The sequence below is a fragment of the Stegostoma tigrinum genome, chromosome 13 (assembly GCF_030684315.1).
Source record: "Stegostoma tigrinum isolate sSteTig4 chromosome 13, sSteTig4.hap1, whole genome shotgun sequence".
NCBI lineage: Eukaryota > Metazoa > Chordata > Chondrichthyes > Orectolobiformes > Stegostomatidae > Stegostoma > Stegostoma tigrinum.
The window spans coordinates 35,834,464-35,859,819 of NC_081366.1; the positions used below are offsets into that span (position 1 = coordinate 35,834,464).

Genomic DNA, 25,356 nt, shown 5'->3' on the forward strand with positions numbered 1-25,356 from the left:
TATTTTCATGTCCTCAAACATGGTATGGAATCTACTTGCTTAGCGTTACCTCTCATTGACATTGATAACCTTTTTTTGAAATACAAACAATTGAAATGCTGCCCTTGAATCTGTGTCAATTCATCTGACAACAAAGTCAAATCTGTTGTATCCATTTGTTCACCGAAATATTTTGCTTTTTCAGAAAACTAACTGAAATTGTTCAGTGACCTCAAATTGACTGTACTACATATTAATAAAGGAACAGAAACAGGACAGAAACTCAACTGGGCTCGCCCTTTAAATGCAACGGCTACAAGTCGAGGTCAGAGGTTCAGAATGTTGCAGTGAGTAACTCATGTCCAGACTCCCCAAAGCCTATGCAGCATCTACAAGGCACGAGTCAGCATTGGAATACTCCCATTAGCCTGGATGAGGGCAGCTCCAACAGCATTCAAGAAGCTTGACATCATCCAGGAGAAAGCAGTCTGCTTGATAAGCACTACAAGGACAAGCATCCACTCCGTCCACTATCAATGCTCACTAGCAGTAGTTCGTATGAATTACAAAAAGCACTGCAGAGATTCACACAAGATCCTTGGATAGCATCTTCCAAATTCATGGCCACTTTTCTAAAAGGACAGCAGATCAATGAAACACCACCACCTGTAGGTTCCCCTCCAAGCTACTCTCCATCCTGACTTGGAAATATAATGGTATTCCTTCACTGTCAGTTACATCGGGTCAAAATCCAGGAATTGACTCCCCAAGAGAATTGTAGGTCTACCCACAGCACATGGACTGAGCAGCTCACCAGCACTTTCTCAAGGGCAACGAGGGATGGGCAATAAATGGCGGCCCAGTCAGAAACACCCACATCCCAGGAATGAGTTAAAAAAAATTGCTAATTCATCCTGATGTCAACAGCAGGTCCACACCTTCATAAAGGCATGTCTTCCATCTATATTACATCAAGAAACAGCTGAATATGTTGCTCCATCCAATGATCCTGAACATCATGGCTATGCAATGTAGACTCGTGCTTCAAGAAATTACTTTGGAGTTCCTGAGAGATGGATCCTAAGTCTCACTATCTCCGGCTACTTCATCAATGGAGTTCCCACAATAATACGATCAGAAGTGAGAATATTTTCTGATGAAAGCAGGGTATTTAATTTGCTATGGACCAGATCAAACTCCCTCAAAATATTTTAAAAAGGTAGCCTAGAATCTAACTTTCTCTTATTTTAAAAGATAGATGCGATGTACGTGTTCCAGATGTGATGCGACTGGTCAAACTACTCAACAATAAGCAAAATACAATTTATTAAACACTGTCATTAAAATACATACAAAAGAAAGAGAAATTTAGAGTAACAACTACTGGAAATCTTAACCGAATAATAAATACAGTACCTATTGCTAATTAACTGTTCTAATATCGTAACATCCCATAAACACACCAGTTGGCAAAAAGGTAAATTCAGACACGTGCAGTTCTCCAATCCAGGAGGAAACAACATCAAGACAGATTTCAGAGAAAGTAGCAGCTAAGAATCATTCGCTGAAGCTCTAACACTTCTGGGGCCCCAAACAGCTTCTGACTGCTCTTGCTAAAATCTCAAAACTCCTGGTCTGTGAAAGCTGGCTTCTCCCCTTCCACTGTTACAACTGTTATTAAAAACAAACCCAAAAGGCCTGCTAAGTTATTTACTTAAGCCATTTTAACTACCTAGCTTGGCACTTCTGCCTTTACAACCTCGCTTCAAAAAAAAATAATCCAGGAAAAAATAACCTCTTTAAAGTGACAGCATCACCACAAATTCCATTTGCAATCCCTCACATAATGTAGGAAGATATCTGGCTAATATTGATAAACAAGTGCCATTTTCAAAATGAGGGTAACAACACCCCCTCACATCCAAAGACATCACCATCACAGAGTTCATCATCATGAATCCATTGGGATTCCACTGTCCACAAACCTAAGTGGACCAACCACACAAATATTGTAATGACAAAAAGGAGTCAATGGTTGGGTATTGTGTCCATAACTGACCTCTTGATTCCTCGAAGATGTTCCATCATCTGCAAGGCAGAAGTCAGAAGTCAGGAATACGACAGAATACTCTCTACTTGCCTGGAAAGTACAGCTCCAAACACATTGAAGAGGCATGAAATGATCTAGGACAAAGCAGTCATTTAGCAATCTATTCCTACCAGATATGTTCCCCCCTTCAGTTCCATCCACCATAAATTATGTGCAAGATATAGTATAGCATCCTGCCAAAGCATTTTCAGCAACCCCTCCCAAAACCACAGTTGCTACCACTCAGGATGACCAGGATAGCAGTTTTTACGTTTGCTTCTTTACGATTTTGAGTTAGAATAGTTTCTCCCTATCCACTCTTGAGAAATCTCACGATTTTGAAAACTTCTACCAAATCTCAGATTTCTCATCTCCAAAACATCCTCAACCTTTCCAATCTTTCCTCATAAGTGAAATATCTCACTACTCAAACCACTCTCAATTCTTCTACACACTCATCCATACATTTGCATTTTTCCTACAGCAAGGCGTCCAGAACTACACACAATCCAGTTGAGGTCTACCAGAGTCTCACACTTGTTCATTATAACCACCCTATTCTTGTACCCTACACCCTCTGTTATGAAGATTGGGGTACTGTATTCTTTATTAACACCTTACCCAAGTTGTCCTGAAGAGGAATGAAACATTAACTCTGTTTCTCAATCCACATTTTGCTGGCAGACCCGAATTTCTCCTGCATTTGTTTTTTAAATCCTGCTACTTTAAATAACTTAATAAATGCAGCTCCTGCACAACCTTTAGAAGGGTTCTGACAAAGGGTTTCAGCCTAAAACGCTGATTTTCCTGCTCCTCGGATGCTGGCTGCCTGGCTGTGCTTTTCCATCTCCATATTCACTGACTCTAGTTTCCAGCATCTGCAGTCCTTACTATTTCCAAGTCTTTAGACAGTACTTTTCTCCTGTCTCTGAAAGTTCTTTCTGCGAAAGTGCATTATCTCACATTGCGCTGCTTGGACCTTCATCTACCAACTATCCATTCACTCCACCAATATGTGAATATCTTTTTGAAGTACTATTTTGAAGTACTCCTAAAAGTTTATAATTCTCATCTACAAACGTTTAAATTATTCCCTGCAGACCAATGTCTAGATCACTTTTATATATTGAAGAAAAGCAAGGGTCCCGTACTGGCATCTAGAAACACTACTCCAAATGCTCTTTTAGCCTAAAAAGTTCCATCAGTATTATTGTTTCCTATTCCCTCAGCCAGTTTCATACAAATGTTGCTACTGTCACTTTTATTCCATGATCTATAACTTTTCTCAAGCTTCCAGTTTGGCACTACCAACGTGTACGCCACATCAACAGCCGTCCCCTCATCAATCCCCTTTGTTGCCTCTTCAAAACCTCCAGCAACTTATACAGGCACAATTTTCCCTTACAAATATAGGTAGGCTCTTCTGAATCAATCCACATATTTCAATGTGTTATATCTAGAATAACTGTTTCAAGAGGTTTCCCCACCACTAATGCTTAATTGGCTGGTGTACAATTGCTGGGCCTATCTTTCTTTGAAGAACGGTAAAATGTTTGCTGTTCAATAATCCTCTGGCATGATTCCCAAATCCATGGAAAATTGAAAGATAATCATCAGTGCCTCTTCAATTTCCACTTCAACGTTGTTCATTATCCTTGGATACATTTAATTCTGCCCTGGTGCCTTATCAAGTTTATGTACCGACAGTATATCCAAACCTTCCTATCAATGCTAAGCCATTCTAGTCACTGACTATTCTCTTCCATCACCATGGCCCAAGCAGCATCTGCCTCAAAGTTAAAGGCTAATGCGAAGTATTCGTTCAGCATCCCTGCCACATCTCTAAGTGTAAAGCCCCCTTTCAGCTCTTTTCTCTGCCCTACGCCACCTTTTAACGCCCTCTTACAAGAAAGGGATTGAAGCTGTTCAAGAACGTAGTTCAGAATGACTACTTTCTCAACGGCAACCGGAAAGGGCAGTAAAAGCTGTCCCAGCCACTGGTGCTGATGTGCCATGAATAATAAAAAATGGCAACGCACCTCTGCCCTGTTGCACCGCAATCAGTGATCTACATCCAATGTACACGAGCATGACTGATGACAAGAATCATGCAATTAACTCCTAGGTGCATAATAATTGCAACAACTAAAAATGTGATTTTGCTTTGTGTAAAGATGCTATCCAAATTAGGGAAACACAGTAAACTCAAGCAATTCCAGAAGGACCTTGGGGCTATCCTAGGACAGTCACCTGACAAGTTGTGTCTTGCTTCCTTTTCAGTTATGATTAGCTACATACAGTGTGGGTACAGGAAAAAACAAGACCATTCCGCTCTGTTCAAGTAGCGTGCCCTCTCCCCTACCCACGTGAATCTGTCAAATTCTGTGCAAAATAAAAACTGTTTTCCTTCACACTAATGATTTCAAGTTCACTTCTTCTAAAAGGAGAGTCTCCGTTCTACAACATGATTCCTGGATGTCCTTTTGGTTCTTAATCCAGGTTGTCATTATTTTCACGTGATTAGATGTGCATGTCAGTGGATACTTGAATATAAGAGGAATTACATACACATTAATGCTTCTAGCAGAGATCAATGAATAATGTTCATAAGCAGATAAGTTACTGCGCCAGCCGATCCAAATACTCAACCTCACTGTAGTACCCTAACACCACACTGCATGAACTCAACTAACTCCAAGACATAACAGGAATTTGAACAGTCAACCCTCCAGATCCTGGTTGACTGGGCCCTCATACGCGTCTGGCGCCTTTTCACCATTCTGACCTTATCCCTTTCCCTTCTCTCCCACGACAAAATAAGGTTTCCCCTCAACCCCACTTTCCACCCCACCAGCCTCCACATTCAAAGGATCATCCTCTGCTAGTTTCATCACCTACAGGGAGATGCCACCCTAAACATCTTTCCATCCCTTCTCTTGTCAACACTTCACAGGGATTGTTCTCTCTGTAAAATCCTGGTCCACTCCAAAATCTCTTCACCCTGCTTATGGCAAATCCCAATGAGTCACAGAAAATGCATTATTTGACCTTTTACCTCCTCCTTCCTCACTGTCCTCATCCTCAAATAAATTGCTGCTTTACCCAGAAAATTGTACGTGTACTTCTATCAATCTAGTCTACTGTATTTGTTGCCCACAATGCTGTCACCTCTACTTTGGCAACACCAAATGCAAGTAGATCATTTTGCAATGACCTTGACCTTTCAGATGTTTGCCATTTCAGTACACCTTCTTTCTCTCATGTAAACGTTTCTGCCCTAGGCCTGCTGTAGTGTTCCAGTGAAGCCCAGCACAAGCAAAAGGAGGAACAACTCATTTTCCACTCTTCAGAACACAAATAGCATCTTCCATTTTGATTATACTCCTTCCCCTGCTTTGTCCCCTGCATGGATTTGGTCCCAGTACAGGCCTATTTCCTACTCCTCACACCTAAATAACTATTCTGCATATACAGATTGTCTTCACTACCTTTTGCTGTGGGCACACTCACCATCTGTTCTGCCTGCTCGTCCTTCCCCAATCTCAACAGCATAAAAACTATTTTGAGTCCTCTTCAGCTCTGAAGAAGTCATATTGGACTTGAAACATTAACTCTGTTTCAAATGTTACCAGACCTGCTGAGTTTCACCAACAATTTCAGTTTTAATTTCAGATTTCCAGCATCTGCAGAACATTAGTTTAGTAAGTGTCTAGATAAAGTCACTGCACCATCAAGGAAACTAGTACAATATGATTTTTTCAATTTCATTGTATCACCTGCAGAACTGGGTTATCCTCCAAAAAAAATTAATTCATAATACATATAAATTATGTATTGGGCGACACGGTGGCTCAGTGGTTAGCACTGCAGCCTCACAGTGCCAGGGACCCAGGTTCGATTCCAGCCTCGGGCGACTGTCTGTGCAGAGTTTGCACATTCTCCCTGTGCCTGCGTGGGTTTCCTCCGGATGCTCCGGTTTCTTCCCACAGTCCAAAGATGTGCAGGCTAGGTGGATTGGCCATACTAAATTGCCCGTAGTGTTCAGGGGTGTGTGGGTTATAGCGGAATGGTTCTGGGTGGGATGCTCCAAGGGTCGGTGTGGACTTGTTGGGCTGACAGGACTGTTTCGACACTGTGGGGAAGCCAATAAGGTTTAGATGGATATGGGCCAATGGTTGGTAAATGGGACTAGATTAATTTGGGATAGCTGGTTGGCATGGATGAGTTGGACCAAACAGTCTATTTCCATGCTGTCCATTTCTAATGACTCTATGTCAATAACAGCAATGCACGCTAACTATTCTAACTGACATCATTAACAAAAATACGAAGGACACTAGTCATTCTTGGGAAACAATAATGATCAGAACAAAATCTTAACAGGAATTTGAGAGTTATAGATATAAAAACGTATTCCTTGGGGTTAAGTTTAATGGCAGAGTAACCATGGTTGCACAGGATATCCCGTAGGAATCTACACATTTCCTTTAAAGAGATGAGAGGAAGTGCTTGCCAGTAGGTCCAACTGTACAGGGGAAAAAACAAAATTAGGATTTGTTCACTGCCTGGCAGTTTAAAATCACTGTTTCAGAATCTTACATAGAACATTACAGCACAGTACAGGCCCTTCGGCCCTTAATGTTGTGCTGACCTGTCATACCGATCTCAAGCCCATCTAACCTACACTATTCCATGTACGTCCATATGCTTGTCCATGACGACTTAAATGTACCTAAAGTTGGCAAATCTACTACCGTTGCAGGCAAAGCGTTCCATTCCCTTACTACTCTGAGTAAAGAAACTACCTCTGACATCTGTCCTATATCTTTCACCCCGCAATTTAAAGCTATGCCCCCTCGTGCTCGCCGTCACCATCCTAGGAAAAAGGCTCTCCCTATCCACCCTATCTAACCCTCTGATTATTTTATATGTTTCAATTAAGTCACCTCTCAACCTTCTTCTCTCTAATGAAAACAGCCTCAAGTCCCTCAGCCTTTCCTCGTAAGACCTTCCCTCCATACCAGGCAACATCCTAGTAAATCTCCTCTGCACCCTTTCCAAAGCTTCCACATCCTTCTTATAATGCAGTGACCAGAACTGTACACAATACTCCAAGTGTGGCCGCACCAGAGTTTTGTACAGCTTCACCATAACCTCTTGGTTCCGGAACTCGATCCCTCTATTAATAAAAGCTAAACCACTGTATGCCTTCTTAACAGCCCTGTCAACCTGGGTGGCAACTTTCAAGGATCTGTGTACATGGACACCGAGATCTCTCTGCTCATCTACACTGCTAAGAATCTTACCATTAGCCCTGTAACTTTGCCTTCCAGTTACTCCTACCAAAGTGCATCACCTCACACTTGTCTGCATTAAACTCCATTTGCCACCTCTCAGCCCAGCTCTGCAGCTTATCTATTACTGTTTATATGATGTGTGGAATGAGCACCTCTCAGGCCAGCCACCACTAACACTACCCCCTGCAACCCCCACCATTCCCCAAAACACACTTCAGTCACTTAAATTGTCACTGATTTATAGCCTGTCATGTTGCTCATTTCCTGCAATCTAACCCAGCAGGACAATTAATTTTGCAGCTCTTGACAGCATTTCTGTAAGCAATTTTTTTCAAAGTAGGCACTCTTAATTGTAGATATCATAACATCATTCTGCAAGGAAGAGAAAATGTTCAAAAGTCATGACACTTCCAATCAGATGTTGTCATGTATAAGTAGTGCAATTATATTTTTATGCCCGTAGTATAGTTCAAAGTCAGACAAAATATCACATCCCAGAAATTCTAGCCAATTTTTGGCCTAAAATCAGGACTAATGAGAGCAGAATAGGAAATTTGAAATGTAACAGTTTCTACGTGGGTTTCACTCATCCGGGACTTGTCCAAATCACTTCTTTCAGCTGTACATAATGTCAAAATCAGAGTCTAAAACAGGTGTCAAGTTCACTTGAAAATTCCACTTTTCACCCAGCATATAGTTAATAATAAGTATGCTTGATTATGAAACAGACGTTGCTTCCCATACAAATACCCTAACTGGGTCTCACAATCCCACTCACAAACTCTCTCAGGCAAAACAACAAAAAGCAGTTGCAAGCAACTTAACTGTGACTTTTAAATCAAAAAAGGACTTCTTTCCAGGTAGTGTATAGCAGCATACGGACAATCCCACTTTTCTAATGCCCCTGCCCTTTATTCTCATTTCATAAGAATTCAAAAAATTTTTAGGATGATGGCTGTCATTGAAAGATCAGGAGACAGAAACACAACCACTATTTTGAAACAGAGCTCAGTATTGTTAGCAAAGATTCCTTCTAATGTACTTCATCAGTTGCAACAGTCAATTCAATATGTAATGAAGTAAAATACAGTATGACAAACACAAAGCCAAATAATGCGCCATTCTAGCTTGTTACTTGGATAGCGCACAAGTTTGAAAAGTCATTTTATTGTCATTGTTGCTATTATATTTATTTTAAATCTGGTGTGCCCCATTTATTGGGCTGCCCGTTTATACCGGAAGTGGACTCAAGCATCTAAGTAACAACATACTAAAATCTAATCTAATGCATTACTGGTATAAAAGTGCAAAATTAGTGAAAAGAATGATTTTATACAGGACGTTTTTTTCTAATTTTTTTCCAAAGCATGTTGCAGATAATGAAATATTTTTGAAGTGCTGCGTCTGTTTCAATGAGCGTGGGTATAGGAAAGACCCCACACAATTTACAAGTTAGATTAACTGTTTTGGTGGATTTTTAAAATTTTGTTCACAGAATTTTCATAGATTCATGGAATCCATACGGTGTGGAAACAGGTCCTTTGGCCAACAAGCCCACACTTACCCTCACATGATCCCCCCCGCCAGATCCATCCCCCTATAACCCACCAAACTGACACATCCTGAATACTATGGGCAATTTAGCATGGCCTATCCACCTAGTATGCAAATCTTTGGACTATGGGAGTTGCATTTATTGCCATCCTAATTCCCTTGGAGGACATGGCGGCAAGTTGAGGTCTTGAACCACTGCAATCTTGGGGTGTACATACAGCCACAATAGCAGTAGGAAGTGAGTTCTCGGATTTTCACATAGGAATAATGAAAGACTGGCAGTTTAGTTCCATGTCAAAATGCTGTGCTATTGGGAAAAGAACTTTCAGGTGTGAGTACTTCCATGCATTTGACTGAAAGCTCCTAGTTATTATAAACTCCTTGAAGTATTAAGGAGTTTAATTACAAGTCAAATCAGCTAAGCTTCTTTTTTAAAACTTTCTGATAAGGGGACTAGCAGGGATGGCAGTGCAGGTAGAGGAATGTTCCTCCTGCATGATGTATGAGATGAGGGACGCCATTAGTGTCCCATCCAAATACATCTGCAGGAAGTGCACCCAACTCTTGCTCCTCCAAGACTGCATTAGGGAACTGGAGCAGGAGCTGGATGAACTTCAGATCATTCGGGAAGCAGAATCAGTGATAGAGAAGAGCTACAGGGAAGTAGTTACTCCTAAGCATGAAGAAAGCTGGGTAACTGTTAGAAGGGGGAAAATGTAGTCAATGCAGGGATCCCCTGTGGTCATTCCACTGAAAAACAAGTAGACCGTTTTGGGTACTGTTGGGGGGGAATGACTTACCAATGGCATGCACTGGGGTGCAGGTCTCTGGCACAGAGTCTGTCCCTCTTGCACAGATGGGAAGGGAGGATAGGAAGAGAATGTTAGTCATTGGGGACTCAAAGGTTAGAGCGACTGATAGAAGGTTTGTCGGGAATGAAAGAGACTCACGGTTGGTGTGTGGCCTCCCAAGTGCCAGGGTCCATGATGTCTCAGATCATGTCTTTGGAATCCTGAAGGGAGAGGGTGAGCAGCGCCAAGTCGTGGTCCACATAGGCACCAACAACATAGGTAGAAAGAGGGATGGGGATGGGGATGTCAGGCAGGATTTCAGGGAGCTAGGGTAGAAGCTCAGAGCTAGAACAAACAGAGTGGTTATCTCTGGTTTGTTACCCATGCCACATGATAGCAAAGCAAAGAACAGGGAGCAATTTCAGCTGCACACGTGGCTGCAGTGATGGTGCAGGAGAGTGGGCTTCAGGTACATGGACAATTGGGGCTCATTCTGGGGAAGGTGGGACCTCTACAAACAGGACAGTCTCCACTTGAACCAGAGGGGCACTAATATGCTGGGTGGGAAATTTGCTAGTGCTATTTGGGTGGATTTAAACTAGCTTAGAAGGGGGATGGGAAACTGAGGTGTAGTTCTAGTACACAGGAGGATGAAAGTAGGGAGGACATGGACAGGATCTCACTGTCACAGGAATGTGCTGGCAGACAGCAAGCTAGATTGAAGTGTATCTACTTCAACGCCAGGAGTATCCGGATTAAGGTAGGTGAGCTTGCAGCTTGGATAAGTACCTGGGACTTGGATGTCGTGGTCATAGAGCAGGGTCAGGAATGGATGTTGCAGTTTCCAGGGTTTAGATCTTTCATTAAGATCAGGTAAGGTGGTAAAAGAGGGGGAGGTGTAGCTTTGTTAGTCAAGGACAGTATAACGGTGGTTGAAAGAGCTTTTGATGAGGACTCATCTACTGAGGTGGTATGGGCTGAAGTCAGAAACAGGAGAGGAGAGGTCACACTGCTGGGAGTTTTTTTTTTTTTACAGGCCTCCGCAAAGTTCCAGGGATGTGGTGGATAGGATTGGCAAAACTATTCTGGACAGGAGTGAAAGGAACAAGGTGGTCATTGCGGGAGACTTTAACTTCCCTAACATTGAATGGAAATGCTATAACTCCAGTACGTCAGATGGATCAGTTTTTGTCCAATGTGTGCAGGAGGGTTTCCTGACACAGTATGTCGAAGGGCCGACAAAAGGGGAGGCCACACTGGATCTGGTACTTGGTAATGAACCAGGCCAGGTGTTTGATTTAGTGGTAGGTGAGCACTTTTTCGGTTATGTTTAGTTTAGCCATGGAAAAGGGATAGGAATATGCCACAGGGCAAGAGTTATAGATAGGGGAAGGCAATTATAATGCGGTTAAGCAAGATTTAGGAGGCACAGAATGGGTTAGCAAAATGCAGGGGATGGGGACAATCGAAATGTAGAGCTGGTTTAAGGAACAGATATTGCGTGTCCTTGATAGGTAATGTCCCTGTCAGGCAGGGAGGAAGCAATAAGGTTAGGGAACCGTGGTTTACTGAAGAAATTGTCTCTCTTGTTAAGCGGAAGAGGGAGGCTTATGTGACGATGAGACGAGATGGTTCAGATGAGGCGATGGAGAGTTACAGGTTAGCTGGGAAGGATTTAAAGAGAGAGAGTTAAGAAGAGCAAGGAGGGGACATGAGCAGACATTAGCAGGTAGAATAAAAGGAGAACCCTAAAGCTTTCTACAGGTATGTGAGGAAGAGGTGGTTGCCTAGGGTAGGAATAGGGCCAGTCAAAGACAGACGTGGGAAGTTGTGTGTGGACCCTGTGGAGATCGGAGTGGTGCTAAATGATTATTTCTTATCTGCTTTCACTGAGGAACAGGAGAATATTGTCGAGGAGACGACCAAGTTACGGGCTACTAGAATTGAAAGGATTAAGGTTAGTAAGGAGGAGGTGTTATCAATTCTCGAAGGTGTGAAGGTAGAAAAATTCCCTGGGCCGGATGGGAGTTTTCCGAGGATTCTCGGGGAGGCTAGGGAGGAGGTGGCAGAGCCTTTGGCCTTGATCTTTGCGTTTAGTACCAGATGACTGGAGGATTGCAAATGTGCCCTTGTTCAAGAAGGGCAGTAGGGATGATCCAGGTAATAATAAAGGTTCACAGGAACCTTATGTCTGTTGTAGGAAAAGTTTTGGAAAAGGATTATAAGAGATAGGATTTATAATCATCTAGCAAGCAACAATTTGATTGGAGATAGTCAGCATGGATTCGTCAAGGGCAGGTCGTGTCTCACAAACTTCATTGAGTTTTTTGAGAAGGTGACCAAGCATGTGGACGTGGGTAGGGCAGTTGAAGTGGTGGAAATGGACTTCGGTAAAGCTTTTGATCAGGTTCCACATGGTAGGCTATTGGAGAAAATACAGAGGCACAGGATTGAGGGGGATTTTGCAGTTTAGATTAGAAACTGGGTCTCCGTAAGAAGGCAACGAGTCATGGTTGATGGAAAATATTCAGCCTGGAGTCAGGTCACTAGTGGTGTGCCTCAAGGATCTGTTTTGGGACCACTGCTGTTTTTCATTTTTATAAATGACTTGGATGCAGGCATAGGTGGATGGGTTAGTAAGTTTGCAGATGACACTAAAGTCGGTGGAGTGGTGGACAGTGTGGAAGAATGCTGCAAGTTGCAGGGAGACTTGGATAAACTGCAGAATTGGGCTGAAAGGTGGCAAATGGAGTTCAATGCAGATAAATGTGAGGTGATTCACTTTGGGAGGAATAACAGGAAGGCAGAATACTGGGTCAACAGAAAGATTCTTGGTAGTGTGGATGCGCAGAGGGATCTTGGTGTCCATGTACATAGATCCCTCAAAGTTGCCACCCAGGTTGACAGTGCTCTTAAGGTGGCATATGATGTGTTCGGTTTTATTGGTAGAGGGATTGAGTTCCGGAGCCGTGAATTCATGCTGCAACTGTACAAAACGCTAGTGCGGCCTCATTTGGAATATTGTGTGCAGTTCTGGTCACCCCATTACAGAAAGGATGTGAAAGCATTGGAAAAGGTGCAGAGGAGATTGATCAGGATGTTGCCTGGTCTACAGCGCAGGCCCTATGAAGAAAGGCTGAGGGACTTGGGTCTGTTCTCATTAGAGAGAAGGAGGCTAAGAGGGGATTTAATAGAGACATACAAGATGATCAGAGGGTTAGATAGGGTGGACAGTGAGAGTCTTTTTCCGAGGATGATGACTTCAGCTTGTACGAGGGGGCATAGCTGCAAATTGAGGGGTGATAGATTTAAGACAGGTATCAGAGGCAGGTTCTTAACTCAGAGTAGTAAGGGCGTGGCACGCCCTGCCTGCAAATGTAGTTAACTCAGCCACATTAGGAGCATTTAAACAGTCCTTGGATAAGCATATGGATGATGATGGGATAATGTAGGGGAAGGGGGTTAGATTAGTTCACAGGCTGGCGCAACATTGAGGGCCAAAGGGTCTGTTCTGCGCTGTATTGTTCTATGTTCTATGTAAGTAGAACTATGAAACCCAATGTTCGTTTTTGTGATTTTTTAAGGTAATAAAAAGCCGAATCCTAAAGCAACATTTCAATGTCTCTATTTTTTTTAAAAGGTGGTAAATTCATCAATTAACATGCAAGAGAGTTTATTTAATCCTAACATGAATACTAACGCACGTCAATGATGCATACAGGCGAGTTGGCACTAAGGATGCATGGAAAATGGGTAGTAGACTGGGACAAGAATGTGTTGACATGAGGTGGCATTGAGAGCATAGGGACTATAAAAATCTAGGAAGGTAGATATTTGTTGGCGTAGAGGGCATAAGGGGTTACCGAGGGTAGACGGAGTAGAAGTGAACTTTGAGGGTCATGGGAGCAAGGACAGGAAACAAAAAAAGGTGTAAACAGTTAAAAGGGGCTGGAGTAATTGTTTTGTTTTATGGTAAAACTTTATATATTTGACATATGCCAGTGCACTGAAGTAGGCTATCTGGCCGACCTTAAAAGTCTCAGCACTCCTTTTGAGATTGCCTGCCATGAAACTCCTGCATAATCCACAACTGAACTCCTCTCACCTCAAAAAAAACACCCAAAGACACAGACACTTGAGTGCAAAAATTTGAGTCAAAATGTTTAGGTTTCTAAATTTTCCATTCCAGGAGAGGATGTTATACTATTCAATGGAACATTCGTTTCTGGCCTTCAACAGTGCCTTATGGATGTACATTACCTGCACATTCTCTTCATTGACTTCTACTTCAGCAGTGTATATATAATCAATTAGTTTACTTAGTGTATGTCCATCTATGTCTTTTATTTCAACTTTCTTTGCTTTACTTTCAGCCATGTCTCCTGTAAAACAAAAGAAAAACAAAATTACATTCTTTGCAGAGGCAAAGCTGTTTATCACATACTTCAAATCAAGTCATGCTTCAAGACTCAAGCATTTACAGAGAGTGGTATTTTTGCTAAATTGAAAGAGATGCAACTTAAACTAATTCGAACAAGCCTTCCATAGACACACAAGAAAGTTTAGGTTCATAGCAACTCCATCTCCCATGTTATGAACTTATAAACAAAGAAAATAGGAGCACAACCAGGCTATTTTCAATGACCACACTTCCACCATTTTCTACGGCACAGTAGCAAACTCAAAACTTTTGTCAAGGAAAAAAAAATTGTCATCTTTCCATAAGGTTGAACCCCAGTTTTAAAACAATGTTTCCTAGTTCGAGATTCAAGAGGAAACATCTTTTCTATATCCATTTCATCGAGGCTATTCAGGACCTTATAGATTTCAATCAAGTCACTGCTCACTCTTCTAAAGTACAACAGAAATGAACCTGTCTAACCTCATAAGACTCTGCTTTTTCATTCTTCCTGTCAAGGTGAACAGCTTCACATTTTCCCCACATTACATTTCATTGGCCAGATTTTTGCACTCTAACTGAACCTCCCTGCTAATTTCTTCACAACGTACTTCCGGTTTATCTTAGTGTCATTTGCAAATTTAGCCACCATGCAGTCGCTTCCTTCATTTAAGTCAGTCATTCTGTACAGTGCAAGAGGTTGAGGCTTTGATACAGGTATTTGTCACATCTTGCCAATCTGACAAGGTAACAATTTGCATACTCTGTTTTCTACCAATGATCCAGGCAATCTTTTATCTAAACTAACACATCACAAGTTTTTATGTTCTGTAACAGGCATTTGATGAGGATCCATGTCAAAAGGGTTCTAGAAATCCAGTACAATACATTGGCAGGTTCCCCTTTATCGACCGAACATATTGTGCCTTCAAAAGAAAGTCTCGTGAATTACCTAAATATGGATTCCATTTCTCAAAATCATGCTGGCTCTTCCTATTTGCCTTTGTTATTTTATGAGTGCCTAGCAATTACCACTTTAATGATCAATTCCAACAATTTCCCCACCAGAGATGTCAAGTTAATTGGTTTATAGCTTCCCGCTTGCTGTTGCCTTCCATTCTTGATGGCAAAGATTCTATCTGCTGCTTTCCAATCTCGTGGAACCTTTCTGGAATCTAGAGAACATTTCATATATAATTGCATTGGATACATAGCACAAAAACAGATCATTTGGCCTAACCCACATATTCTAGCTTTTATAGTCCAACTTATTCTCCTCCCATCCTTCTTAACTTGGCCTATAAGCATAACCCCTATTCCCCTATTAGTTTAGTTACATGCTTGTCTTAGACACTTAATAAATACATCAATAAAATTTGCCTCAATCTCTCACTGTAGTAGCAACTTGTCACCATTCACATCATTAGGTTTAAAAAAAACTATTATTCTGAATTATTGATGTGATTTCTTGTGACTATCTTATTTCGATAGCCTCTAGCTCTTGACAAGTGAAAGCACTGTGTTTATTGTGCTTCTAAAACGTTTTCAGAATTTTAGTCCTATATAGTTCACCTCAAGCAAGGCAAATTTAATTCTATGTTTGCCCCTTTCCAGACAGGCATAACTTTTCCTTTTTTGTAGTTATTTATACTTCCTGTCCAATACCTCTATGTCCTTCTAATAAGGTAGCAACCAACTGTACAGTGCTCCAAATGCAGCCTAATTAGGGTTTCACACATATTTAGCATAACTTCTATATTTTTCAATTCTATCCTTCCATAAATAAATCCCAGTTAATCGTTTTTTTTAAATGGTCTTATTGATCAGAGTCATCCATTTCATGGCGCAGCATCAACTTTAAAAGAAAAGTCAGACGTAGTGGAGCTGCAGGAGAAAAAGAGGCATGCTGTCAGATCTTTGAAACAGTAGGGATATCCCATGCACTGAAAGTGACTGCAGAGGGTATTAAACACAAACAGAAGTTGCTGGAAAAGCTCAGCAGGTCCAGTGACCCTTCCTCAGAATTGATGGTAGTTAGGAATAATGTTGTTTTGTATGCAGAAGATAGGGTCGGGGGTGGGGCGGAGAAGCAGGTAAGGAGTAAACGCTACGTGTGGATACAGCCCAAACAGACAGAACAGTTGGACAAAGAAGTTGATAACAATCTGGCTAGAATGGCAAATAGCCGTTAATGAAGACTGTTAGTGGCTATCTATGGCAGGCTATGTGATAAGGCAGCCTGGTGTGTGGGATAGGGGGCTAGAACATGGAAAAGTTCAGGCCCTAAAATTATTGAACTCAATAGGGAGTCCAGAGGACTTTCCTTTCTATTCATTTGTGGGGTGTTGGCATCTTTGGCTAGCCAGTATTTCTTACCCATCCCTAGTTACCCTTGAAAAGGTGACAGCGAGTTGGGCGAGTTGCCTTCTTGAACTGCTGCAGTCCTCTTTCTGTGGGTTGACCCACAATGCTGTTAGGGAGGGAATTCCAGGATTTTGACTCAGCGACAGTGAAGGAACAGAGGTATATTTCCAAGTCAGGACGGTGAGTGACTTGGACGCGAACTTGGAGGTGGTAGTGTTCCCATATACCTGATGCCCTTGTCCTTCTAGATGAAAGTGGTCATGGGTTTAGAAGGTTCAGTCCAAGAATCTTTGGTGAATTTCTGCAGTGCATCTTGCAGATAGTACATACTGCCTAGGTTTTTTTGTTTTTGGATTAGGATTATTCCACGGCACAACATCGTGGGCCGAAGGGCCTGTACTGTGCTCTACTTTTCTACGTTCCCTGTTCTATGCTGCTACTGTGTGTCAGTGATGGTGGGAGTGAATATTTGCACATGTAGTGCTGATGTGTCCTGGATAGCGTCAAGTTTCGTGAGTGTTGTTGGAACTGCACTCATCCAGGCAAGTGGGGAATATTCCATCATGCTCCTGACTTGTGCCTTGTAGGCAGTGGACAGGCTTTGAGGAGTCACGTGGTGAGTTACTCGCCACAGTATTCCTAGCTTCTGGCCTGCTCTTGTAGCCACTCTGTTAATGTGGTGAGTCCAGTTGAGTTTCTGGTCAATGGTGACCCCCAGGATGTTGATAGTGGGGGATTCAGTGATTGTAGCACCACTGAATGTCAATGGACAATGGTTAGATTGTCTCCTATTGATGATGCATCATAGCCTGGCATTTGCGTGGCGCGAATGTCACTTGCCACTTGTCAGCCTAGATATTGTCCAGATCTTGCTGCATGTGAACATGGACTGCTTCAGTATCCAAGGGGTCAAGAATGGTGCTGAACATTGTGCAATCATCAGCGAACAACCCCACTTCTGACCTTATGATGGAGGGAAGGTCATTGATGAAGAAGCTAAAGATGGTTGGGCCGAGGACATTACCCTGAGGAACTCTGAGCTGCAGGGTCCCCGAGTGGAAAATGGGGTGTTGTTCTTCCATCTTGCGCTGACATCACTGGAACACTGCAGCAAGCCTGAGGTAGAGATGTTGGTGTGTTAAAGTGACAGGCAACTGGAAGCTCAGGGTATTTTTTTGAGGAATGTAGATGTGCTGTGAAGAGGTCACCCAGTCTACATTTCATTTCCCAAATGTACAGAAGACCACATTGTGAGCAGCGAATACAGTGGACTAAACTGTGAGAAGTGCAGGTAAAATGCTGCTTCACCTGGAAGGTATTTTTGGGCCCTTGGATACTTGGGAGGGAAGAGGTCCATCTCTGAATCCTCCCTTCCTCGACATTGTTGCTTCTATTTCTGGGAACAGACTGGCCACTAATATCCACTATAAATCCACCAATTCCCACTGCTACCCGGACTATACATCCTTCCACCCTGCTTGCTGTAAAGACGCCATTATTTTCACAGTTCCTCCCTCTCCATCACATATGTTCCAGTGAGAGCAACTTCGACAAGAGAGCCTCCAAAATGTCCACCTTCTTCCTCAACCAAGGACTACCCAGCACTATTGTTGACAGGGCCCTCAACTGGGCCGACCCATCTCCCGCATTTCAACCCTCACCCCCTCTCTGCCCTCCCACATAGTGATAGGTTTCCCTTTGTTCCCTAGTATCCCACCAGCATCAACGTCCAGACAATCACCACCTCCAGCAAGATGCCACCATCCACATATTCCCCTCCCCTCCCTTGTGTGCCTTCCGTAGGAAACGTTCCCTCCGGGATATCCTGGTCAACTCTTCCTTCGCTTCCAACACACCCAACAGCCCCTTACCCTGCAACCACCAAACTTGTAACACGTGCTCATTTAACTCCACCCTCCCTCATACCCAAGGGCCCAAACATACCTTCCAAGTGACGCAGCACTTCACCTGCACTTCTCGCAATCTAGTTTACTATATTTGCTGCTCACAATGTGGTCTCCTGTACATTATGGCAATGAAACATAGACTGGGTGGCCACTTCACGAAACATCTACGTTCTGCCCGCAAAAAAGACCACGTGTTTCCAGTAGCCTGTCACTTTATATTGTAAAGGTTTGCAATGCCTTATTCAGAAAAATTGCATTAATTAATTACTGCACAAATATCACTGTGAAACAGAGCAAAAACGTTTTGTTTTTAAAACAGTTAGATAAACAACAAGAAATTTTTATCAAAGATCCATGTATCCGTTACTTCAGAATTTATTCACAATTTGTCTTGGAACATCAGCACCTGGTAATAGCAATCAGCCCACAATCTAACGTTAGCAATGCTAGGTTATACTGATAGCTTGTGGACAGATCTCAATAAATGTGCTTCAATTTAGAAACTATACAAAATGAAAAGGTACACTTCAGTTGGAAGTGGAGGGTTTTACTCATTCTGCAGCAAGTCAAAGGATGGAGACCGAGACAGAGGCAGTCTGCGACAGAGGTGGAACTTATACCAAGTGTTTCAATAGCTCATTTAGACAGCTCATAAAAACAGTTCAGGGACAAAGATATTTGGAAAGACAGAGAGTGGCTGGGCAGAATCCATGTTAGGACTGCTGATCTTAAGCAATCCTGCAGGGAACAAGTCAACAGCACTTGCATAATTCTTGTGCCGTTAGAATGAACACAGAATTTGTGAGGAGAACATTACAAGGACAGAGGCTAATATTGATGTGTTAGAAATCTGGCAGGTGGGTTATAATAAGATTATAATGTTGGAAAATGTGAAGTTGTTCACTTTGGCAGTAAGAATAAAATTTTACAGTATTATCTAAACAGAGAACAACTGCAGAATGATCTAGAGATTTTAGTGCATGCGCTTTTAGGACAAAAATGAGGAAATTTTATTTTTCTCTCAGAGGGTTGTACAATTTTGCAACTCTACCCAAGAAACCTTTGAAGGAAGGGTCATTGAATACTTATAAGACAGACCTAGAGAGATTTTGTTCGGCAAGAGAAAGAGATTGTGGTGGATAGATGGGAATGTGAAATTCCAAACACAAACAAATCAGCCATGAACTGATTAGGGTAAGAACATGCTTGAAGGGTTGAGTAGCCTACTTCTGTTCTAATTTGTATTTTTGTGGATTGGAGCCAGGACTCAGTAGTCAGCATGGGAAAGTGAGAAAGTGGGAATATCACTGGCTGCATATAGGGCGCAGCCATAATGGACACCAAAAGAAGCCTGTGAGCATTAATACTTCAGTGCCACAGCATTTGAAAAGCCAAAACAAATATTTGTTTGATGCAATTGAGCAAGATTAGAGCTCAGGGATAACCTCGGATCAGTATTTATCTCCAAATTAGCTGCCAAAAACTAGACTTGTGCCTGTGAATAAATACTAGAGCAATGTTTTCAGGGATTACGGACATAGGAGTATAATCAGCCAGAACAGGAGCAGTTTTTGACCCAGCCACACAATTTTAATTTAACTCATCTCAGTTATGAAGATAACAAGGATTTCACAACTGGATCTCACAACTGTGCAAAAAGGGAGGATGGTGGAAATCGCTTAGATAATGAATCATGCAGGTGGTACTTCCCAATGCTGAGTAGCCTGTCCAGACTCCCCTTGTCAGCTTGAAATGATCAGAATGACAACTCATATAAAGGCTGTTAGTGACTTTTAGGACAAGAGAAAGTAAAACAAAATATTAAAAATATGGGCCTTGATATCTACCATTACAGACTCTCAACTGAGCTAGCAAATTCATTGCTGGATCATGGGGCAACACATTTTCTCTCCCTTCCAATGAGAAGTTTCAAGCTTTCCATCAACACGCCTCTCATTGTAATGTATAGATCAGAGATCCAAAAAAAAACCTTAAAAGGATTTTGTGTGTCTATTTCTTCATAACTTTTCACTCCACCTTCCCTTAAGGCATCAACTGTTTGCTGCTTATGATTTCACTGATGCTAATGCCCTCCAGTACTTCCCACAAGTGTGCATTATTCATATTCACTATCAGAGCTCTCACGTCAGTCAAATGATGGATCACATGGGGCACAATTAACTGTATCATTTTCTCATCAGTCCATGTAAATGGACATTGATACAAAGCAGAAATTACTATTTGATGGTTTTCAACTGCAGCCCCTTGTCAGTTATCTCATTCTAGAATTCTCATCAGCTCTACAGTATCATTTTCCTTTTATTACTACAGTTAACAAGCCCTCTTCCAAGGTTATGATAAATCAAGATTCCCAGGGATAAAGTGAAGTGTCTCTGAGGAGTTATTAAGCACCTGCCTCTCCCTGCAATAAGAACAGATTCTAGAATAATTTAGTAAAATCTCTACAAATTTGAGAAGTTATTAACAACTACAAACAAAAACAGATGAGTACCTGTAAACATGGCACAGAAGTAAGGACTGCAGGCTGCCAGGACAATACGATGTGCTTCAATTTCCACATCTTCGGCAACAATGGTCACATCACACAGTGTGCTTTTACTGCAAGTTCACCAAATAATCTGTTAGAATTCATGTTTATATAACAGACTGCAATAGAAACAAGGCTACTGGGATTCAGATCAGAGTTCTGCTTCAGAATTATATTCAGGGTTTAAAAACAAGCAGAGGCACATCCAGTTGACAATGACAGCTGATGGGACAGGAGAGAAAACAGCAACAAATGATCTGCTGTTCCTAACCTTTGAGAGGAAGTTTCCTTACACTCATTTTATTTTGGATTGTGCAAAGACAAAGAGGAGTTCAAGACAAGAGGGAGGAAGTGAATTGGGGTGGTGGTTATGTTCAATATTGCTTATAGAAAATTGGAGACATCGTAAGTATTTCGATCCCTCATTTACTAAATCATGACTGAAATGTGGCCATAACACTACTTTTCTGTGCTATCCTTTGATACATTTAAACCTATCAAAGTCTGTTTTCAATATGCTCAATGACTGAGCCTCCACAGTACTCCAAGGAGAGAACATATCCTCCGAGTGTAGAAATTTTTCCTTATTTCAATGTTTAGGGCCTATCTTTTATTCTGAGACAATGTCTCCTTGCTCTGCACTCCCAACCAAGGGGAACATCCATTCTGCTATAAAAATCTTTTCAGCAGTGTAAGTTTTAGAATAAAATAGAAATTTATTGTCGTGTGTACTTTTACATGAAAAATATATTGAAAAGTTTTATAAGTCGTCCCACCAAGGTGCCTACATCAAGGACAGAAGTCATACATAAAAATAAAAACAATATAAAATTAAGACAACATTCACCACAGTTCAATTAATAGCTCTTAAGTTTGTTGAAAACTGACTTAGGAAATACAGAATACCCTGAAGACATGCCAGGATGAGACCACCTCATCAGGCAGCTGGATAATAGGCCAGAAGCCTCAACCAAAGAAGTACAGGTATCACATGACACTAGGTTATCATCCAACAGGTTTACTTGAAAACAGAAGCTTTCGGGACCTCAGTCCTTCTTCACGTATTAGTGACAAGAGATAGTATCAGACACAGAATTTATAAGTAAAAGATCAAAGATTCACACCATTGATGAGGATATACTAAACAAACCCAATATGGTGTTAAGTCTTCAGTTAGAAGTTTTAATTGATTAATATGTATATGTGAATCACCGAATTCCGAGTCATGGTCCTGAGGGAACTAAAGGTTTTGTCTGTGTAAAGAAGGGGTGGCATTTAGGTCAGACAATGCATGTTAGGTGTGAGACCTTGTTTAGAATCTGTTTGTGTTTTAGTTTGGAGTCAGACTGGTTTTATTTCTAAAGTGGGAAATTACAAAATGCCACATTAATTGACTGTCCACAAAATTTTGTGCTTTTTGAACAAAATAAAATGTACCTGCAAATATAAATCCACCCCAAAGATTCACGTGTCTGTGCAAGCATGCATGAGAGAGACAGACTGAGAGAATAGTGTGGCGGGTCACCTGTAGTGCGACATGAACCCAAGATCCCACCCCAGTCCAACACCAGCATCTCCACTTCAATCTAAGAAGACCACCGTGCCAGGCCAAGACTACCACTCGTGGACGAGATCACCTTGCGAGCCAATGGAATATCCAGAAGATGAAGACGACCTCCATGCAGAGACAAGCCTACCAAACCGGGAAACCGCCTTTGCCTTCTTTCAGACACTAGGGCCTGGAGCCTCAGCCTAACCTGTGGGCTTCAGGCTGGTGGAGTCAGCCTGGGACTTGTTCCTCACTCACCGGGAGGCCCCAGGCTAAGGAGGAGCTGTTTCTGGCTCATCCTGGCTTTGCTGCCGCTGCCAGAGGCCTCCTCCTTCACCAGCCACTTACCAGGCTTAAAAGAAAAATAATGAAATGAAGTAAAAAGAAAAAAGAAAAAAAAAGAAAAAAAAAGAGCAAAAGTAAAAGAAGAAGGGAAAAAAAAGAAAGAAAGTCAACAGCAGATGAACCACGACCTCAGCCCCTCTACTCCACTGCCACCTTGAAAAAGAAAATTAGGTCTTAATGAGACTGTTTCATTTTTTTTTAAAAACTCTAGAAAACACAGGTCTGGTCTTCACAAGATTATTCCACCATTCCAAGGATCATTCTAGAGAAATTTAATTGCACTCTATGTACGGCAAGTTAGGAAACCACAACTACACAATACTTCAGGTGCAGTCTTACCAAGGCTCCAGAAAAATTCTGCAATTCCATGCAAGTGCAATTAAACCATTTTAACTGTTGTGAACATGTTGTTATGATAATTCAGCAAATGACAAGATATCCCTATATATCAAAGAACTGATGTGACTACTCAACTTAGAGATAATGGGAACTGCAGATGCTGGAGATTCCAAGATAATAAAATGTGAAGCTGGATGAACACAGCAGGCCAAGCAGCATCTCAGGAGCACAAAAGCTGACGTTTCGGGCCTAGACCCTTCATCAGAGAGGGGGATGGGGGGAGGGAACTGGAATAAATAGGGAGAGAGGGGGGAGGCGGACCGAAGATGGAGAGTAAAGAAGATAGGTGGAGAGAGTGTAGGTGGGGAGGTAGGGAGGGGATAGGTCAGTCCAGGGAAGACGGACAGGTCAAGGAGGTGGGATGAGGTTAGTAGGTAGATGGGGGTGCGGCTTGGGATGGGTGAGAGGAAGAACAGGTTAGGGAAGCAGAGACAGGTTGGACTGGTTTTGGGATGCAGTGGGTGGGGGGGAAGAGCTGGGCTGGTTGTGTGGTGCAGTGGGGGGAGGGGACGAACTGGGCTGGTTGAGGGATGCAGTAGGGGAAGGGGAGATTTTGAAACTGGTGAAGTCCACATTGATACCATATGGCTGCAGGGTTCCCAGGTGGAATATGAGTTGCTGTTCCTGCAACCTTCGGGTGGCATCATTGTGGCAGTGCAGGAGGCCCATGATGGACATGTCATCAAGAGAATGGGAGGGGGAGTGGAAATGGTTTGCGACTGGGAGGTGCAGTTGTTTTTTGCGAACTGAGCGGAGGTGTTCTGCAAAGCGGTCCCCAAGCCTCCGCTTGGTTTCCCCAATGTAGAGGAAGCCGCACCGGGCACAGTGGATGCAGTATACCACATTGGTAGATGTGCAGGTGAACCTCTGCTTGATGTGGAATGTCATCTTGGGGCCTGGGATGGGGGTGAGGGAGGAGGTGTGGGGACAAGTGTAGCATTTCCTGCGGTTGCAGGGGAAGGTGCCGGGTGTGGTGGGGTTGGAGGGCAGTGTGGAGCGAACAAGGGAGTCACGGAGAGAGTGGTCTCTCCGGAAAGCAGACAGGGGAGGGGATGGAAAAATGTCTTGGGTGGTGGGGTCGGATTGTAAATGGCGGAAGTGTCGGAGGATAATGCGTTGTATCCGGAGGTTGGTAGGGTGGTGTGTGAGAACGAGGGGGATCCTCTTGGGGCGGTTGTGGCGGGGGCGGGGTGTGAGGGATGTGTCGCGGGAAACGCGGTCAAGGGCGTTCTCGATCACCGTGGGGGGAAAGTTGCGGTCCTTAAAGAACTTGGACATCTGGGATGTGCGGGAGTGGAATGTCTTGTCGTGGGAGCAGATGCGGCGGAGGCGGAGGAATTGGGAATAGGGGATGGAATTTTTGCAGGAGGGTGGGTGGGAGGAGGTGTATTCTAGGTAGCTGTGGGAGTCGGTGGGCTTGAAGTGGACATCAGTTACAAGCTGGTTGCCTGAGATGGAGACTGAGAGGTCCAGGAAGGTGAGGGATGTGCTGGAGATGGCCCAGGTGAACTGAAGGTTGGGGTGGAAGGTGTTGGTGAAGTGGATGAACTGTTCGAGCTCCTCTGGGGAGCAAGAGGCGGCGCCGATACAGTCATCAATGTACCGGAGGAAGAGGTGGGGTTTGGGGCTTGTGTAGGTGCGGAAGAGGGACTGTTCCACGTAACCTACAAAGAGGCAGGCATAGCTGGAGCTCGAACAGTTCATCCACTTCACCAACACCTTCCACCCCAACCTTCAGTTCACCTGGGCCATCTCCAGCACATCCCTCACCTTCCTGGACCTCTCAGTCTCCATCTCAGGCAACCAGCTTGTAACTGATGTCCACTTCAAGCCCACCGACTCCCACAGCTACCTAGAATACACCTCCTCCCACCCACCCTCCTGCAAAAATTCCATCCCCTATTCCCAATTCCTCCGCCTCCGCCGCATCTGCTCCCACGACAAGACATTCCACTCCCGCACATCCCAGATGTCCAAGTTCTTTAAGGACCGCAACTTTCCCCCCACGGTGATCGAGAACGCCCTTGACCGCGTCTCCCGCATTTCCCGCGACACATCCCTCACACCCCGCCCCCGCCACAACCGCCCCAAGAGGATCCCCCTCGTTCTCACACACCACCCTACCAACCTCCGGA

General features: G+C 43.0%; 1 protein-coding gene across 8 annotated transcripts in view; it reads right to left on the reverse strand.

Moving 5' to 3' along the window:
* The window catches only part of LOC125458535 (kelch-like protein 3), a 135,325-nt gene that overhangs the window by 78,791 nt on the left and 31,178 nt on the right, over positions 1–25,356 (reverse strand). For all 8 annotated transcript variants that reach the window (XM_059650675.1, XM_048543896.2, XM_048543894.2 and 5 more), the window contains 2 exons: positions 20,893–20,999; positions 13,971–14,092 (listed from right to left, as the gene is read on the reverse strand). In XM_059650675.1, coding sequence (XP_059506658.1) covers positions 13,971–14,092; positions 20,893–20,999 — 229 coding nt within the window. The remainder of the gene's footprint in view (positions 1–13,970; positions 14,093–20,892; positions 21,000–25,356) is intronic.